Source organism: Onychomys torridus, chromosome 4 (genome assembly GCF_903995425.1).
Source record: "Onychomys torridus chromosome 4, mOncTor1.1, whole genome shotgun sequence".
NCBI lineage: Eukaryota > Metazoa > Chordata > Mammalia > Rodentia > Cricetidae > Onychomys > Onychomys torridus.
In genome coordinates this window covers 49,129,082-49,146,979 of record NC_050446.1, presented here as the reverse complement: position 1 = coordinate 49,146,979, position 17,898 = coordinate 49,129,082, and the positions used below count along the sequence as shown (strand labels likewise).

Here is a 17,898-nt window from a genome sequence, read left to right as displayed (position 1 = left end):
TATACATTAAAGGATGGGAGGGCTCAGGTGATATTGGACGCTGCTGGTAAATACTGTTTTATCAAGGAATTTATCAAGGTCAGAGACAGCGTTCCTTAGCTCTTGGGATGTGGATGAAATGAGGGATTCACCCATCTACCAAGTGGTGTGTAGGCATGACTGGAAGTACAATATGCAGTTGAGAAAGCGAACAAACTGGTTCCAGTAGACCTGCCATCTGATAGATTTGTGTGGACACCACTAAGAGAAGCCAACATTATAAATACAAGCACAAGTCATGTTTAAGCTTCTAAACTTCCAATAAAGTGCTTTGTTTACCTCTGGAGGGATGTTTATTCCTGACGGAGGATATGTTCCAGCTGACACTCAACTTTCAAGTCATGTTTTAACTTCGTATCACTTTCGGGTGCTCTTGAGACTGTGTGTAAATCTTATTCCCCTTAAAAGGAGGTGTGGCAGGTGTCTGTGTCCTTGTCTAGAGAAACAGTGTGTTGCTGTTGTTTGTTAGCTTGCTTGCTTTCCCCACCCCTAGCCCCCTCTTCATACATGTCAGGGGCATTCCCTGTGATGAGCAGTGAAGTGGCCTGCCCAGCTGCTACCCTCTCCCCTTCACCACAGAGCCGTTTCCTAGATGCACAGAGCTACCTTCCACTGTAACTGTAAAGCCATGCAGAGGGGCTTCGTGCTTATCTAGGAGGTGAGAAATAAATACAAGCGATCGGTAAACCACAAAAGCTTCCCGTTTGTAAGAAAGGGTGCCATCCTGTAAGACATCCCCAGTCTCATAGGTCAGAGACTCCACACCCCGAGTGCTTTTAGGACAAGGTGTTTGGTTGAACTCAGGAACAGCATATGCCTAATATTCTTCCAGCAAACATGTCTTACAAGGATATTCTACTGTTTAAAAAAGAAAGCATTATTTATTTTTAATTGTGTATGTGCACCATGTGCATGCCTGGTGCCCAGGGCTCAAGAAACTCAGAAGAGGGTGTCAGACCCTCTGGAACTGGAGTTAGTGAGTCGCCAGGAATGGATGAGAACTAAACCACAGTCCTCTATAAGGGCAGTAAGTCCCCTTGACCGCTGAGCCATCTCTGCACCCTAACATTAAACTTTGTAAGAAGTACAACTACTGGTATTTTCCTGTGAAATACCCAAGTCATAAGTGGAGGAGGACAAACCAGTTAGGATGGAGTCAGATGGCAAAGCTCACCCTCTGCTCTTGGGTGCAATAGAAAATGCAAACTTTCAGAGATGCTGTAGGGATACATTGTTAGCTTCACTTTTTTTCTCAGTAAACTGTCAGTTCTTGTCAGGGACAGTTGAATTATTCCATTTTTTCTTTATTTTTTCCTCCTCCTCCTCCTCCTCCTCCTCCTCCTCCTCCTCTTCTGCCATTTCATCATAATTCATTAACTCTACTAGAAAGGAGAAACCTGAAGCAACGTTGTAGGAAGGAAAGAATAAAACAAGAAAAGCACTTGACATCCATTCAACTCAATTTCTTCTTCCGAAAACAGAAAGTTATAATTGGCCATGTAGAGTTTACAGAAGTATTCAATGCTTCAAGGAGGCGAAGGATGTGAGGTCACCACATAAACTACGCAGAGCTATTCAAATATGAGTCACTACGTCTTGTGTGTGGTTCTGGAGGAGTAAGGTGGCTCCTCCCAGCTGGGGTTTCTCTTCTTACCTAAGTTTTCTAGCACCTCTTCTAGACAGCTGTGGGACAAGCCAATTAAATAACCCCAAGCCAGGGACCAATTTTGGCAAATAAAATGATGCATGAGAGCCAGGCATGGTTGTACCCTTTTAGTCCCAGCACTCCAGAGACAGAGGCAGGTAAGTCTCTATAAGTTTGAAGTCATCCAGGCTTTCATGGTGAAACTCTGCCTCAAAAAAAAAAAATGCATGAAACATATACAGTTTTAATAAAGCATTGTTTATCTGAAATCTAAATTTAGTTGGGCCTCCTATATTTAATCCGGAAACACTAATCATAAAGCATTTCACTTTATGAAATCAGTTTTGATAATGTTACACCCACATAACCATGTGGACTCTGCTATTGGCAACACAGAGGGGCTCTCAGTGCCTGAGATACACACAAGAGAATTACAGGCTCCAGAGCATGTGAGGAAAGAATAATCTCGATTATTATAATAACCCTCTATGACTCTCTCAAAGTAGACCACTCAATCTCGAGTAGACAGTACACTTCTGTTCTAGTCTACATGTTCTATTCTACTTATTGAATGTGTTATGCTCGTATTTCAGATTTATAGAGGAGTGATTTAATGAGATGAGGTAATCTTGTAATGACTACTTTAAAATCTGATTTCCATGACATATTTCTTCACCAATGCTCAAAACATAATTTTCAAAGCCATTCTGAGTCCCTTTAGGACCGTGGCAGGTGGAGCCCAGCTCCAGTTAGACATCTGGATCAAATTCATAGCCCACTATGCTCTGGATAACCAACAGGCAACTGACTTTGCCTACGCTCCTGTTTCCTAATCTATAAGGTGGGGAGTATGTTAACTACCTCAGAGTTTCTTGAGAGAACTGAATTAAAGAACTGTTTAGCCCAGCACCTAGCACACATGTACTTAATTAATGCTGCCTATCATTAAATACAATTGCATCTGTGCTTCCATTTACAAGCCCTTGGAAAGCAGGGAGAGGGTTAGCAGGCATTATTAGATTCTTTGAGATTTGTACCCAAAAGATGTTGGATGCATTAATAGCAAATGTGTGAGAATAGAATCCTGGCTCTCACGCTCCATATTACTGACAAGTTATTTAGCAGGCTCTTGGATTGCATGCATGTATTTCAAATGGTATCATTAAATTCTCCAAAACCCATTAATTTTATTCTCATACAAACATCTAGCTGTTCTCAGTCTTGGCCTCTCTAGTCCATTCTCTATAGTCATCAGAAAATTCAACTTCAGAAAAGTCAATATACCGCATAACTGACCACTCATATCTTCCTTTCATGCTCTTCCATGGTGCCCCGAGATGGCTGTAAATTCCTTCTAATGTCAAAAGATGGCATAGCAGGCCTCCCTTTACCTGACTGGATCAACTCTGCTCCTGGTTTGGGCACTCCTTAAGTGTCAGGCAGCTCTTTATTTTCATGGCATATTTCTGGCCCATCACTCTGCTTGCGACCCTGCCTGGCTGGAAGCTCCTTCTCTGTTCTGATAGGAAGAGTACCGAGGCATTAACAGTAACAGCCTTTGTTGCTTCTAAGAAGCATAGAATCAACCCATGTGTACGAATCACAAAATGATGCATGCAGGGACATTCAGAGGGCAGATAGCACATTCCACACTTAAAAACCCAGCCCTAAAGACCCTCATGTCATTAATTGTAGAAAAGAAGGAGAAGGAGGAGGAGGAGGAGGAGGAGGAGGAGGAGGAGGAGGAGGAGGAGAACAACAACAACAACAACCATGAAAATCACCAGAGAGCTAGCTCCCCAAAAATGTTAACAGTAGTTTCATATCTGGGAGATAGGACTGCAGGTCTATGCATTCTTTTGAAACTCCTAATGGTTTTCAAATTTTCTACAACAAATAGATGGGCTGAACAATAGGAAGTGATTAAAAACTTGAGCTCATCTTACCAGGAACCCTAAAGTATACGTGTGCAGTTACAGCAGTACCACATCAGGAAACCCACAGAGAATCCAATACCCTCTTCTGGCTTCTGCAGGTACCTGAGTGCATGTGCACGCGAGCACACACACACACACACACACACACACACACACACACACACACTTCAGTTAACAGAACATGGCACACTGCTTTTATAGGTGTGTGTGTAATTCTAAACTCCAGAAATGACCCACTTAGTGGAATCCCTTATGCAGGGAAATCTCTAAGCTTTCAATGAGGACACAGCAACCTTCGCAGTAAGAACAGAGGCAGTATGCCAAGCACTGAAGGGTGCACTATGGCCAGGGCCCACAGTGCAGTCCTGTTTCACAGCTTCAGCTCCTGTGCCCATGTCTCTTCCGTCCTCTGTCCATCCTGTGAAGATGGACTGCCAGACAGTGAACATGCTCCTGGAGAGTACCTCCTCCCCAGAAATGAGCACCACCGATGGCTTTTGGATGGAGAATTTGAGATCTACAGAGTAAAGGTACCTTCCTAAAATATCAGGATTTCAAACTTCACATCCTCAAAAACAGTCTGAACAAATGAAGATCCAGTTAAGACAAATGGGGAGAGAGATGGCCCAGTGCTTAAGAGGGCTTCCTGCTATTCAACCTCAGTTTAGTTCCCAATACCCACCCACATCAGGCAACCCACAGGGGATCCAGTACCCTCTTCTGGCCTCTGCACACACACACGTTCACACACACACACACACACACACGCACACACACGCTCACACACACACACAGATAATAATAATAATATTTTAAAAGATAAATTTTCTAATTAAGAAAAAAATACACAGCCCCTTGAGCTCCCTCTAACAAATGTATTGGGCATTAGAGCCATCAATGGGCAGGGGTGGACAGCCTGTACCTCTTCCTAGTGCTCACTTCCTTTCTAGACTCAGATGCCTAAAACCTTTCACTGATCACATAAAATAAGTGAATTCAAGTTTATGAGTTTCAGGTCCATTTGGAAGACTCCAGAACCTGCTAACAATTTTTGGTATGATGATCTAATTTTCCTGGGCTGTTTTCCCCTCTTTCCAGGCTCAATGGACTTTTCTTTTTCAACCACTTGTACTCTAGGATTTAGGAAGTTTCAGAATTGCAGAACTAGAATGAGATTTGAGGAATACAATCTTCCTTTCCCTCCTGCTCTAGGCAGGCCCCCGAGAGACCACTGTAAAGAGTGGGGCATGATGCCTCACTCTTCATGGAGGGAGCTGGAAGGCTTGATAGCAGGAGAATCCTGCGTCTGGGAAGCCTCTTTGTTTCCAGGTGGCTTCACCTTTTACTATATTGTACTTACCTGGCCACCTCTGGATTTTTTGGCCCATGGCTTCCTACCCAAAGTGCCTGCGTAACTATACCCAAGTGCCCACTTCTGTGTATGAGCATCCCCACTATATCTATGTGTGTAGAGTAACCTCCTGCATTCTGGCTCATAAACAAAGCAAAGTCAAAACAATAAGCTCTGAGAGTTCATTTGTATTTGATGGCCCTGTCTCAACGCTGCAACAACAGCACCATCAACCTGTCACCGTTCGGTAGCATTTGCCCCCAAATGCCATCCAGGTCCACACCTGCGCAACCACGAAGGGCATTGTGAGTCACTCTGTCTGCCACCACATAAAAAGCTAATTTCACATTCAGAATGTATGTTTTTTTTCTTTCAATACCAATAGCAACAAGAGTGTGCCAAAAAATTCCCCCTGAAGCTCTATTCTGTTTTTTAAACTGCAGAACATTCTTTCATAGTTTGACAGTTAAAATGCTGCAGTTAATGTAATAAACAGAGAATTTTTCTAAGTAGCCTGTCAAAACAAGTGACACTTTTTTTTTAAGCTAGCGAGTCTCAGCCTCAGAACAATGGGAAGTACCTTTCAAAGCAACATCTTCATTATACAATCAAATTCTCGGAGTAATCTTCTCATCAAAGAATATTGTGTTATTTCTTTCCCAGTAATTATCAGAGTTCTGCAACCTTTCTGGCAGTGGGAACTATTATAAATGCAGCTGTGCTGAGTTCAAAAATTGGGGGTCTTGGCCCAGCTGACATAGAGCCAATGCATGCCATGGCTCTGCATTTCTTAATGACTCGGCAGTTTGGGTCCTATGGAGCCAACCTCCCCAGGCCCTATGGACATGGCCTTAGTCTCCAAGAGTAAAGTGCTGCGTCAGTCCCTTCAAGGACAGACATGGTGCTGGGTGGTGCGGGTAACTCTTGACCAAATCGGTTTCTTTTCTGCCTTCTTAAAGAGAATCAAGTGGTACCTCCAAAGACTACCAGAAAATTGAAAAAATAACTAACCAAAAAAACAGGGGAATGGGAGGAGTGTGAGTGTGTGTGTGGGTGTGTAGAACTTGAGTGTCTATCTCACAAAATTAGATTCCTTATTTTTCACTTTCCCATCCCTTTGGAGCTGTCATTCAAATAGGAAGAAAATCCATAAGCCAAAAGGAGCATTGCCAGCCCAATTCTACTGTTTGCCAAATTAAAAAAAACAAAACAAAACAAAATTGGGAAGATGGGAAGAAAATCCCCAAATGATACATCTTGGAATGTGAGTAGATCAATGTCTTCTTGGTTTTTGTTTGTTTGTTTGTTTGTCTGTTTGTTTTGGAGACAGGATCTCCATATGTAATCCAAACTGGTCTGAAACTTGTTATGTTGTCCAAATCTTCCTGCCTCAGCCTCTTGAGTGCTCAGATCCCAGGCTTGAGTCACACCACCAAGTGAAAATCTGCCATTCAATGGCCAGAGGTCAGCTGCAGCCAAGCTTGGGAAACGAATTTTCTTTGAAGACTTGGGTTCCTAGGGTTCTTGCAATCCATTGCTCTGTGTAAGAAAATGGGAGCAGCACCGTCTCTCTTTGGGGGTGCTGGGAAGTGAACCCATAGCTTCAGTCACACATGATAAGTTCTTAGCCCCCAACCCAGAGGATCCTATTTCTAGGCATGACACATGAAACCTAGCCATCAAATCTGGAGCATGCAGCACGAACTCGATAAATGTCTGTCCCATTTGAATATAATTTGGGAACTCTTCTCTCACTGGGTTACAAACTCCTCAGATGAACAACTTATTCTTCTTACATTGTAATCTACTTGGTAAGGGTCGGAAATATTAGTGAATTCAGTGGAAGGAAGAGCTGAGGGAGGATTGGCAGGTGCTCTGAACTCACTCACTCACTCTACAAAGGTTATTGATGGCTTCCTTGCTGGGGGCTGTGGTGGTTGGAAAGAAAATGGCCCCCATAGGGAGTGGCACTCCTAGGAGGTGTGGCTTTGTTAGAGTGGGTGTGGCCTTGTTAGAGGAAGTGTGTCATTGTGGGGGTGGGCTTTGAGGTCTCTTATGTTCAAGCTATACCCAGTGACACAGTGCACTTCCTGTTGCCTGGGGATCAGCTCCTTCTCCAGAACCATGTCTGCTTGCATGCTGCCATGTCCCACCATGATGATAATAGACTGAACCTCTGAAACTGTAAGCCAGCCCAATTAAATGTTTTCCTTTATAAGAGTTGCTGTGGTCATTATGTCTCTTCACAGCAATAGAAACAATGGAAGACAGGGACATAGCCTGACTATTTCACACTAGGGAGCCCCCTCTCCACAGCATAGAATGCTAACACACACTATCAAAACAAGATGGCAGCCAATAAGTGCCGGTACATAACAAGGGGGTTAAATGAAGAAAACTGGCGTTGTGTGATTGCCTTTCAGAGACTCCCAGTGTTCAGCTGCTTCTCAGCAGCCAAGAGCTGTTCACAGGGCAGACATGGCAGGGTTCCTTGACATGGATGCCTTCAGTATACCTTGGTCTTCACCTCTGCCCAGTGGATGCCAAAAGCCTGTGTGTCCACTCATATTCTGACAACTGGAACATCCCCACACATTTCTAAATGCCTTAGGGTCTATCTCAGTCTGACTCAGAACCACAGAATGACGGTGGCTTGAAGGAACCTGACAGCAAGGAAAACAGCATAAAGGGGATTGATCCAGGAAGTGATGAAGAAGGACAGATGATGGACGAATGGGTCAAGAGGAAGGGAGACAGTCTGACGGGAGAGAAATCGTGGTTTCTGATGGCCTCATTCATTTGATTTTCCCACCGCCCTGGGGAATTCTTGTGCCCTCAGCCACCCTCCCCATGATCCTTCAGGGCAGGCAGAGGATAAATTGGCTGGGCTGGTTCCTTGGACCCTACTCCTGCTTAGGTCAGCGAAACTCTGGCTTTTCTATTTGATATTTTGGATTCTTCTATTAATTTTCTGTTTGAAGAAAAAGTATTGAGGCTGAAAGAGCTGAAAACCATGGTTCTAGAGTTAAGGATGACGGTACCAGCTGGGATGAGGGAAAGGCCTTTGAAAGGCTCTGTGTGGGAGATTAAGCCCCAAGAGAGAGTTTGGACAAAGGGGACTCGGTGTGACAAAAATGACATATGTTGAAAAGCCCATGCTGCCTGGGGTATGGGCCAGTGAAAGGGAAGGCGTCCTGGGGAAAGGTGATAAAGCTGCACTCAGAGGCCGGTGTGAACTGGTCCAACGGGCAGATGCTGGGGAAGTAGGTCTGAGGGACAACGCTCTCTCGGAAAGTGCCCAGTGGACACAGAAGACAGAAAACTGAATGTTCTCACAGAGCCCTGGTAATGAAGGGAGGTCGGCCGAGCCAGTGGCCTAGGGTTGCCATCCATAGCTGCCTGGCACTGGCTGGTACGATGGAAGGAGGTTTCATTTCCAGCATGAAAATATAGGCCTGTGGGGGGGGGGGCTTCCAAATGCAGTGCCAAGCCATCTCAACTGCAAAGGTCCCCCTGAGGACTGAGGAAGGCCGGGAGGGCCCAGTTAGTAGAATGCCTGGAATCTAACAGGAGCATATCACTTTTTTTTTCTTCTTCTTTGCCCTAGTTAAATCCCTCAAGGTTTTGGTTGTCAGCTTGTGGTCAGCTGTGGCAGACAAGGGGGTTTCCAGCTGCCTCACTGACTGAATGGAGGCCTTCAAGGGGTTACTAAAAGAATGAATGAATGAATGAATGAATGAATGAACAAATGAATGAGTGAATGTGACACAGGCATGGGAGCTTTGCTTCTGAGGACATTTGCCCTCTAGCACTATGAAGAAAGGGGCTGTCTTTAGCCTGGCATAGAAACAGAACAGTTTCTGCTTGCCCTTGGCCAAAGGTCATTGATATGGGCACCCCAGTTTGATATTCTGAGCTACCTGCTAAATATCTATAGTTTAAACTCAAGTGAGTAGAAAGTGGAGTTTTGGGGGGGTAAAAGTTTAAAATAGGATAGAGACAAACACCCCTGCAGTATCACCCCTTTGTCATCCCTCCTCTGACTCAAGGGAAGGGAAGGACGTTTGCCACCAGCCTCGCGCCCCTCCCCAGATGTGCCTGCAGCATCCTGGGACAGCTAGATGAGCCGCTAGTTCTCACTTACGGTTTGCGCAGGATCATCCTCATGTGGGCATCAGGGCCCATCTGTGACAGCAGCAGCATGGTATCCTGGAGTTCCTCATCACACTCCTTCTTCTCTTCCTCAGTAGGCAAAGGGCCATCCTCATGCTCGTCATCCAGAAATCGATAAAATAAATATTTGTCTTGGAAATGGCGTTCCTGGTCCACTGCGGGAAACATAGAGGCAAGGGTCAGCTGGGGCTTGAAGCTCTGCCCCACAGCTCTCTGCCAGAAGCACAGGGCCGGAGTCCTGCAAGACCGCCATGCATTAGCACAGCAGTGAGCCTGAGCCCTTTGAACTCCACCTCACTCAGGCGGGGCGGTTGGAAGCCACACCATCCCATCTGCAGTCATTCCAGCCACAGCCTCTTGGACCCACCCAATTTTGCCTCCCCAGGCCTCCTCTGAGCACCTGCCAGCTTTTATGGAATAAGCACACAACGCCTTGGTGGCATTTTCTACAGGGTGGGCACGTGTCCCAAACTGTCAGAGAAGGCTTGCAGCACGGCTCTGGGGGAATGGGCTTACAAGAGGCGTTCCTTTGGGAGGTCAGACCTTAGCTAGCTATCTGTACCCGTTAGCCACACTTCTCTCCCCACTTGGAGAAAAAAAAAAAAGGTTCCAAGAGCACAAAGATATGAACAGAGCAACCCGATCAAGCTTCTAGGCCAGAGACTCCACAAAGGAATCTGTGGTCATCTGCTTCCAGTTTCAGTTTTCAGAAAGCTGCTTCCTCCCTTTCCTTTGTCAAAGCCAGGGACTCAAATCCAGGAGCTCACACACACTAACCAAGCAATCAACAAGATTTAGGTCTCTGTTAGAAAGAGAGGGTGAACTGGGCTAGAACCCCTCATCTAAATGTCTGGAAGTCATTTAGTCCCTTCACAGCACAGATTGTCAAGATGTTCCAAAGACGAAGAACTGCGGTAGACCCTTGCAGGTCCCCAACTAGGGATGACAGTGGTGACGGCAGCAACATATGGGCACTTACTGCAAAGCAAGATGCTTAGAATCCGCCCCAGACCTGCAAAGTTGGAATTTGCTTTCAACAAAAGCCCTGGGTGATTGGTATGCACATTTCAAGTCTGAGAAACTCCAGCAAAGCTATTTTTCCCACGTTCCCAGGTGCTGGCGAATGAAAGGGATGATTTGAATATTTTCATGTTTAGAAAAGTAGTCTTAAACAAGTGGCGTGAGCAGTTCAGCAGCAGTCACACACCAGCCCTGAATAGCTCTTCTGTTCATCCAGAGCTGCTGCAGTTACCAGAGACTGCAATTGCAGAGCACCGCTCTGATTTTAAATATGGTCATCCTGCGGGTATACAAATTGGCTCTCGCAGACAGTGGCACGGTTAAAAGGCACTGTCTGCATTCATTACTTACCTTCATGTCATCAGCCCGGCCACACATTTCATTGCTCTTTCATTCTGCCCCTGCATCAGGACCGCCATGCAATGCTTGGAGTATAATCACACTATCAATGAACCATGAATGCAAACTAATAAACATAATTGGAGCTGATGCACTCCGGTTGCAATTTCATTTTCCTTTCCTTCATTCTTGGAAGTTAGGAAGGTACAGTGGTGGAACATAGCAATCAATAGCGCCCGCTCACTGCATTTGTATTGCTAAATGAAGATGCTAGCTTGGTGGTTCCTTAAGGAGATCATAATTCTTTCTTGTCCACTTGGGTATTCAGCAATAGCTTACCCAAGGGAAATACACTTTGCATGTCTTCAGAGTTTTCCAGAGCCCGTGGCTCATCTTACCATGGTTGAGGACACCGTCTTCCAGCAAGACTTGCCACATGCCAACAGCTTGAGTCCGGGAGTGAACACAGGACGTTTGCTGTATCATCCAGTCTACAAGCTCGGTCCCAACACAGCATTGTCTAAAGGAGATGAGACACAGAGGATGGAAAGGTCACCCCTTTGCAGAGAGAGTGGGAGACAGTTTCAAGAGGAGAACCTTCCAAAAAGCGTGGCCCCATGGGAGGTATGAAGGCAAAGAAAGTACTATAGGGTATATAACCCGAGGCTCTTGTACCATCTAAGCAGGGTCGTGTAAATAAAAGAACACCAGAACACAGAGCACCAAGCTCCTCAAAGGGCTGGAGAGGGAAAGCCTCCTTAGACTTAGACTTCCTTCTAAGTCTATCACTGTGAGCAGGTCCCGGAAGACCTCAGTGTGAGGAGTGTTGGGAGAAATAAGCAATTAGCACCATAAATCTCTCCGAAAAGGTTCAGTGTAATGAGCATTAGCATGTCTACAGAACCTGTCATCTAATACCAACAGATGCTCCCTGTATATTCACATGTTAGTCCCAAAGCTGTCCCCTGCAGTGAGCCAGTCTGGGTAAACAAACTATGTGCATTAGTTAGGAAACACACAATTATACACTTACATATTAGGAGACTCTGAGTGAGGTGAGAAAATAGGGCAGGTGTTCCTTGTGCGTGTGTACAAGGGAGAAGTGGAGTCTTGCAGTCCTGGGGACAGATCTCCAGGGACAGTGGAACAGGGCAGGGAGGCCCAGAGCAGATGGCTGTGTGCAGCTGGGCCTGACTCATTGGTTGCCTCCCTTTGCATGCCTCTGGGGATGAGCAGAGACTGGGCCAAACCTAAAGAACTCTAGCCTAAACTGAAGTAGATCCCTTGTCCTGGGCCACTTTGGGAAAAACCTTGAAGTGAGAGAGAGTTATGGGATAAAACAACTACTCATTAGCTCTGTGACTTTGGCCATCTCTCTGGTTCTGTTGCTTTCTCTGGGAGATAAAGAACGCAAAAGTGCTGGTGCTGGAGACCTTCTCCAGTTCCAATATTCTAGAATCCCTGAAATCTTATCAGCATTCCTGGGATGTGCTGACCCTGACCCAGGGAGGACCGTGGTGAAGGCCAGCTACGCCCATCATCACAGCTTCAAAGGGTGAAGAGACATCTACGTCTTCACTCTGAATTAACCGAACACCTCTTAGCTAAACATACAAAATAAACAAGCATTTCTCTTAGAATTTGATAGTTTATTAGTGGAAAAGTTCTTATAAAAGCATAGAAATCAATTTTAACTTGGCTTTTTGTTCAATGACTGTTCTTAAAGTTAAAAAAAAAGAAAAGAAAAGCACAAAGAACAAAAAAGACTCAGAAGATCGAGTTTCTAGGAAAGGCAGAATACATAAGAGAGGCACACAGCAGAGTCCCTGGGTATCCCTGCCACTGAGTGACACCTGTACTTCAGAACTGACTGTCAACCACCCTAGCATAGTATTGGGGTGATACTGAACCTGGAGGGGTCTCCACACTCTGACACTGAGGCAATTGCATAATGGGACGAAGAGCAGGAGGAAGGGGGCAGAGCTTGCTAGTGCAGATCTGGGACAGGAACTCAAACTGGGGCAGAAGAAGAAACCGTGTCTGTGGCCTGCAGTGGAGTCCACTGGTCATCACCAACAGATCATTAATTTGTGTCATAGGGTGTGGAGCAGACATAACACCTCCATGTCAGGGGTTTAAGTCTCAGCAGGATGGCACAAGGAAGAGATCAGTTTCTGACGTCCAGTTTCCAGTATTTGCCACGGAACATGACATAGTTAATGGAATTTTCCCAACACAGTCAATAGTTGGGGGACCATACTCGCATCTTAAGGGAAAAATAATTAAAACATTCAAAGGAAAAGATCTTTTCAGCCATGTGAGATTTTAAGGTTTACTTAAAGCTAAAGAGTCAAAGGGCTAAAGGGGCTGAACTCTGGGGGATGTGTAATACACATGTTTTAGTTTTGTTTTAAATCCTGACTTTCCTTAGAACTATGATGGTGTGCATGAGCCATATCCAGACAGATTAACTTCCAGAGTTGCAGAACAAGACTTACAGATGTCATCGACTAACAGACTCTGAAAACAGTCAGCTAGTGAAAACATGGCATTGGGGAGCTGGCTCAGTGAGTAAGGACGTCTGCCACACAAGTATGAGGACCTCAGTTTGAATTCCCAGTGTAAAGAGTTAGGTTCACTCCCATGTTGTGACAGGAGGGGACAGGAGAATCCCGGGGGCTTGCTGGTTGCCAGCCTAACTCCAGGTTTAGTGAGAGACCCTGTCTCAAAGGGATAAGATGGACAGTGATAGAGCAGGTCACCCAATGTCCTCCTCCGGCTTCAGCAAGTGCAGCCTCCCGCACGCCCCAGGTTAAGTATCTTACTAAAATAAAACTTTACTAGAAAACAAACCCCATAAAAGACTTTGAATATTATGTTCACTTCTGGATCCTCAGAGCTTGTAACATTATGACCTAAAAAAAAAGTCACTGAATTTGGAGATCAACCATCCTTGGTTTAAATCTTGTGTACTCACTAGACCTGACTTAGTGAAGGGAAGCTATTTGATCTCTTTGCCCTGGGTCATTTTTGTCATCTGAGAAGTGAACACACACCTAGACAGACCTTTCTAGCAGGGATATGGTAGAGAGAAGCTGAGATGGCATGTGGGAAATGGCCTGGTATCATCATTGGAGCAGGTTAGCACTGTGTGGATGCTCGCTGAACTTAGTCGGTCCACTGAAAGATGCTGGCTACCAGAAACACGAGAGGTCTCTCCTCTCTGTGCATGCCTGCACACATTAGCCTGGAATGCTGAGGCTAAATCAAGTTTAGGAGGGAACGGGGGGGGGGGGGGGGGAGAGGCTACAAACAGAGGCTATGTATCCGACTTTGATAAACCATGAATCAGAGGGGCCAAGCCGTCAGAACGAGCAAACATACCTGTACGTCTTCAGGTGGTATTTTCTGTCTCTTATCATGTGGGGAGCTCGAGAGAGAATGGCAATCCGCAAAATCTTTCCAGCTCTGAGGATCTTCTCTGAAGGGACCTGGGTTTTAATCAAATGGGAGGAGGAGAGGGAAGAGGAGAGTTTAGGAAAGGGAGCTAGACCCAGTGAATTCTTAGACCACTTTCTAATCAGAGTACGGAGAGAAAAACATAACTCACTCATACATATTTACATTGCTCACTCCTGTGACATGTCACTGTTTTATGTTGAGAACTGAGACATGCTGCATATTTATGGACTCTAGGAAGTGGACGGGAGGGCCTTGACATGAAGCTCTGACATAGGAACCACCTCCAGTGGTACTTAAGAAGCGAGCTTGGATGGCTCATCAACCCACCTACATCCCATTACCTTGGTAATGGTGTTAGCAGGACGGAGAGGAACGTGAGGTTCAATGAGAGGTGTCTGAAAAATAAAATGTTAAAGCAAAAGAAAATTAAACAAAAAATTCAGTAACGAAAATTATGGGTTGGGGATAATAAGAAACACCAATTTTTATGAAACTCAAAATAGAATTTAAAAAAAAGAGAGAGAGAGAGAAAAGCTGCCTAAGGAACTTGAATGCATCGGCATTCAAAGGGCAAAATTGGACCATTTAGTTTGCCAACACTTAAATATAAATTGTTTTTAAAAAAATGAAAAAAAGGGGGGAAAAAAGAACCAAACAGGAATGATTCAATGTCTGTAGCTTAATGAGGAGGGAAAAGGCAGCTGGTGGAAGCATAGGAAAGTCAGAACAGGGAAGGAAGCAAATACGGTAAACAGTCGGAGGTCACAGCGACCTGCCCGGGCCAGCCGTGGATAAAGATTGATTTGGGAATGAGCTGTTGCCTGTTCTCCTGTGCTGTTAAGACTCTTCCTCATCAGTGCTCTTTTGTTTGTTTGTTGTTATTTTCACAGGTAGTTTCCTGCACTCCAGCTCCTAGAACCCAAGGGAGGCAGCTGGTGCCCTTCTCTTTTCTGAGAAAACTGTGTAATCAAGAGTCTGTACCAGTCAGAACAGCTCCAGGACCTAGATGGCATTCATCATACAAAACACATTCTGTGGATGGATCTGTGGAGGAGTTCTGTTTCTACAAAACAGAGCCCCCTAACCTCATTATCTCACATATCTGGCAATGACCTTTGCAAATGTGTCCCGTCAAAGGTGGTGGAAGAGCCGTGGATACTAATGCTGTTTGTGACACTTTCGAAAAGCATGATCTTATTTTTTATTTTATTACTTTGGAGCTTTAGTAGGCTGGGGCTCCTTACCTATATTCCCCCAAAGATGCAGACATCTTTATCCCCAGAGCCTGTACGTAGTACTGGGTTACACGGCCAAAGAATGATATATGGGTGTGGTTAAGGTTAAGGACAAAATGTGGAGACCAGCCAGCCAGCCTCGTGTTCCTGGGGGTTGTGTTATAAACGATGTAAGAATGAAAGGCAGAATGTCAGCAAGCAAAAACAAAACAAAACAAAAGTGTCCCTTGAGCCTCCAAAAGCAGAGGGATTCTGCTGACCTCCCTCCATCTTATCCCAGAGACTCACACTGGAGGTCTGGGCTACAGCACACAGGGCTCAGTGACTTGATTATCTGGTCTGCTCAGTGAGTGGCGATTTGTTATGGCAGCCCCCAAACCCTGGCACAGAGATTATAACACTTTATATCAACACCCCCTGCCTTTTGCAAATGGGAGTTCATTATAGTGAAAATACATCGGTGAGTTCGTCTCTTCTCCTTTAAAATCCGAAACGATGGAGGGAGATGAAAGTCAGCATTAGTTTTAAGAAACCCTTTAAACCTCAATGCAAACATACACACTTAAACATTATGTTTGCCCATTATCAGTGACCAATTTCAGGCGGGTTGGTGCTTTTAATATTATAATAGAGCTAAAGGGGGAGTTGAGTACTAAACGTTGAAAACCAGCAGAGGCGAGACAGATTTGATTAGAATGGCTGTGACTCCTTGAACTCACCCATTTCAACATTTTCTTCATGTGATTGGCATCCAGCAGACCCCACCCACTGAAACGGACAGAGTGTGGGCAGCACACCACTCAGAGCAAGCACAGACCAACGGATGTCAATGTGGTCCCATTCAGATAGGCATGCCCTGAGAGCTCCTACGTTCATCACATAGACCTGCTGATGGGTGAGGAGCTGTGAGACCATGGAACTCCTGTACTTAACCCAGAGCATTGGCCAGCCAGGGAAATGGGGCGATCATACATCAGGTCCCTGGAAACACACAACTAAAGCTGCTGTAAACTTTCCGCTTCTGGACTTCCACTCCAGTGATCCTGTCCCTTCTATACACAGGTGGCTTCATACATCTCTGAGGCTTCCTGGTTACGAATCTAACTGTAAAAGCTTCTGGTTACTCCAGAAAATGACGCTAGAAACCCACACCTTCTCCCTCTTCTGGAGAAGCATGCTCCATCTAGAGCAGATGGAGGTGGGGTTTGGTTTCTAGACCGCCCCCCTATGAAAAGCTGGTGTTTCTTTTCCATTTGTCCTTAAGAAGCTGGCTAAGCTGGAGCTCAAGAGGAGGCCCAGACTGAGGATGGCTGATAAAAATGCTTTTTCTTCTTGTTCTTGGTGAGCTAAATGAAACTATTCAAAGACTATATATATTTTTAGTTGCATCTACTATATTATAACAAAATACTAACAAGTGGTGTCTAGCTTAGCTTATTTCATTCAATGACTTTTTCCCCCCCCCTTGGAACCTTGTAAAGGAAGTATTACCAAAGCAAGATGGAGCATCAAGCTTCGGCCAACACTGTCCCTTTGAGGTGTGACTTCTGAAGGCACAGAATGTCTACAAGGTTCTTTCAGCTAGACAATCCCAGCACCAGCTCCAGGGCCAGGAATCTGTTTCATCTGCTGAAAAGCAATGTTCTCAAACCTTTTCCACCTCAGAGATGTTAGGTTTGGGTCAACACCATGAATGGGTGCTCTGAGGAGGGGATTCCCCTTTCTTTAAATAAATCCCATGTGGGACCTATGCAGGGAAAGTGTTCTCCTCAGAGAATAGGACTTTGACTTTGAAGAGAATACTACATTCACTCAGAAGGACTGAGAAAGGGCCGGTGCCTGACGGTGAATGTTGATATAGACAGACTTGAGACAGGCAGGCAGGGTCCTTGGGAAACCATCCCTGGCCAAGACATGGCCGGGGACCCCTATGTAACCAGTGTGACTACACTGCTTTTGGGTCTCTCTGCTTATTTCCAATTTGTTTTCCCTCATCATTGAAGTAAGTTTCCCCTTGGCTGTGTTATAGAGAAATAAGGAAGATAATTGTATTTTGTGAACAGTTAGGAAGGACAGACAAAATATGGTTATTCTCAAGAAGCATTCAAGTAAGAAAATCTGATCTAGAGATGGGTTTGATATGTCTACCCCACTCCTTCATCCACACTAGCTCCTGGTTTCATGGCTGTTTTCTTTTTCATTAAGGCCAGAGATGTGTAAGGACTTGCCTGAGCTCGGACCTGCTACTATCTGGAAGTGCTGAGATTTCAATCTACTTCTAGATTACTCTAGTGTCTGCATCATAAGTCCAGTCACCACCACCACCCACCACCACCACCACCACCACAGCCTCCGTCACCACCACCACCCCATTTCTTCTAGAAATGTCTTGGTTGTCATGTTGGAGGATTTGGTATGTTGTTTGATTGATGTTCACTGAAAAGGGTACAACATGCTGGTCAGCCCTTCTAGGTCCAGGCATCAGATTTGGTTGTATAAATTTTCAGAAAAAAAAAAACAAAACCCTCATTTTTACTAACTGAGATCATACCCATTGCAGTATGCAGCATACTTAGTCAGAATTAACTTTCTAAAAGGCAACTTTATAAGAATAAAACATTTACATTGAAGAACCATTCCCTCAGGGATAAGATACATGTGTCAGAGAAAGGGAGTCACAGAAATCCACCAAGGAGA

The 17,898-nt window shown here is 45.0% G+C and overlaps 1 protein-coding gene across 4 annotated transcripts in view; it reads right to left on the bottom strand.

Annotated features, from left to right (window-relative positions):
- The window catches only part of Rapgef4 (Rap guanine nucleotide exchange factor 4), a 269,226-nt gene that overhangs the window by 70,691 nt on the left and 180,637 nt on the right, over window positions 1-17,898 (bottom strand). For 2 of the 4 annotated variants that reach the window (XR_004944679.1, XM_036183312.1), the window contains exons 7-10: window positions 14,308-14,361; window positions 13,889-13,995; window positions 10,903-11,024; window positions 9,117-9,300 (exon numbers count right to left, since the gene is read on the bottom strand). Coding sequence is in view for 2 of the 4 variants with exons in the window: in XM_036183312.1 (XP_036039205.1) it covers window positions 9,117-9,300; window positions 10,903-11,024; window positions 13,889-13,995; window positions 14,308-14,361 (467 nt within the window). In the remaining 2 variants the exon portion in view is untranslated. The remainder of the gene's footprint in view (window positions 1-9,116; window positions 9,301-10,902; window positions 11,025-13,888; window positions 13,996-14,307; window positions 14,362-17,898) is intronic. The other 2 variants (XR_004944680.1, XM_036183313.1) reach the window with 1 other exon arrangement.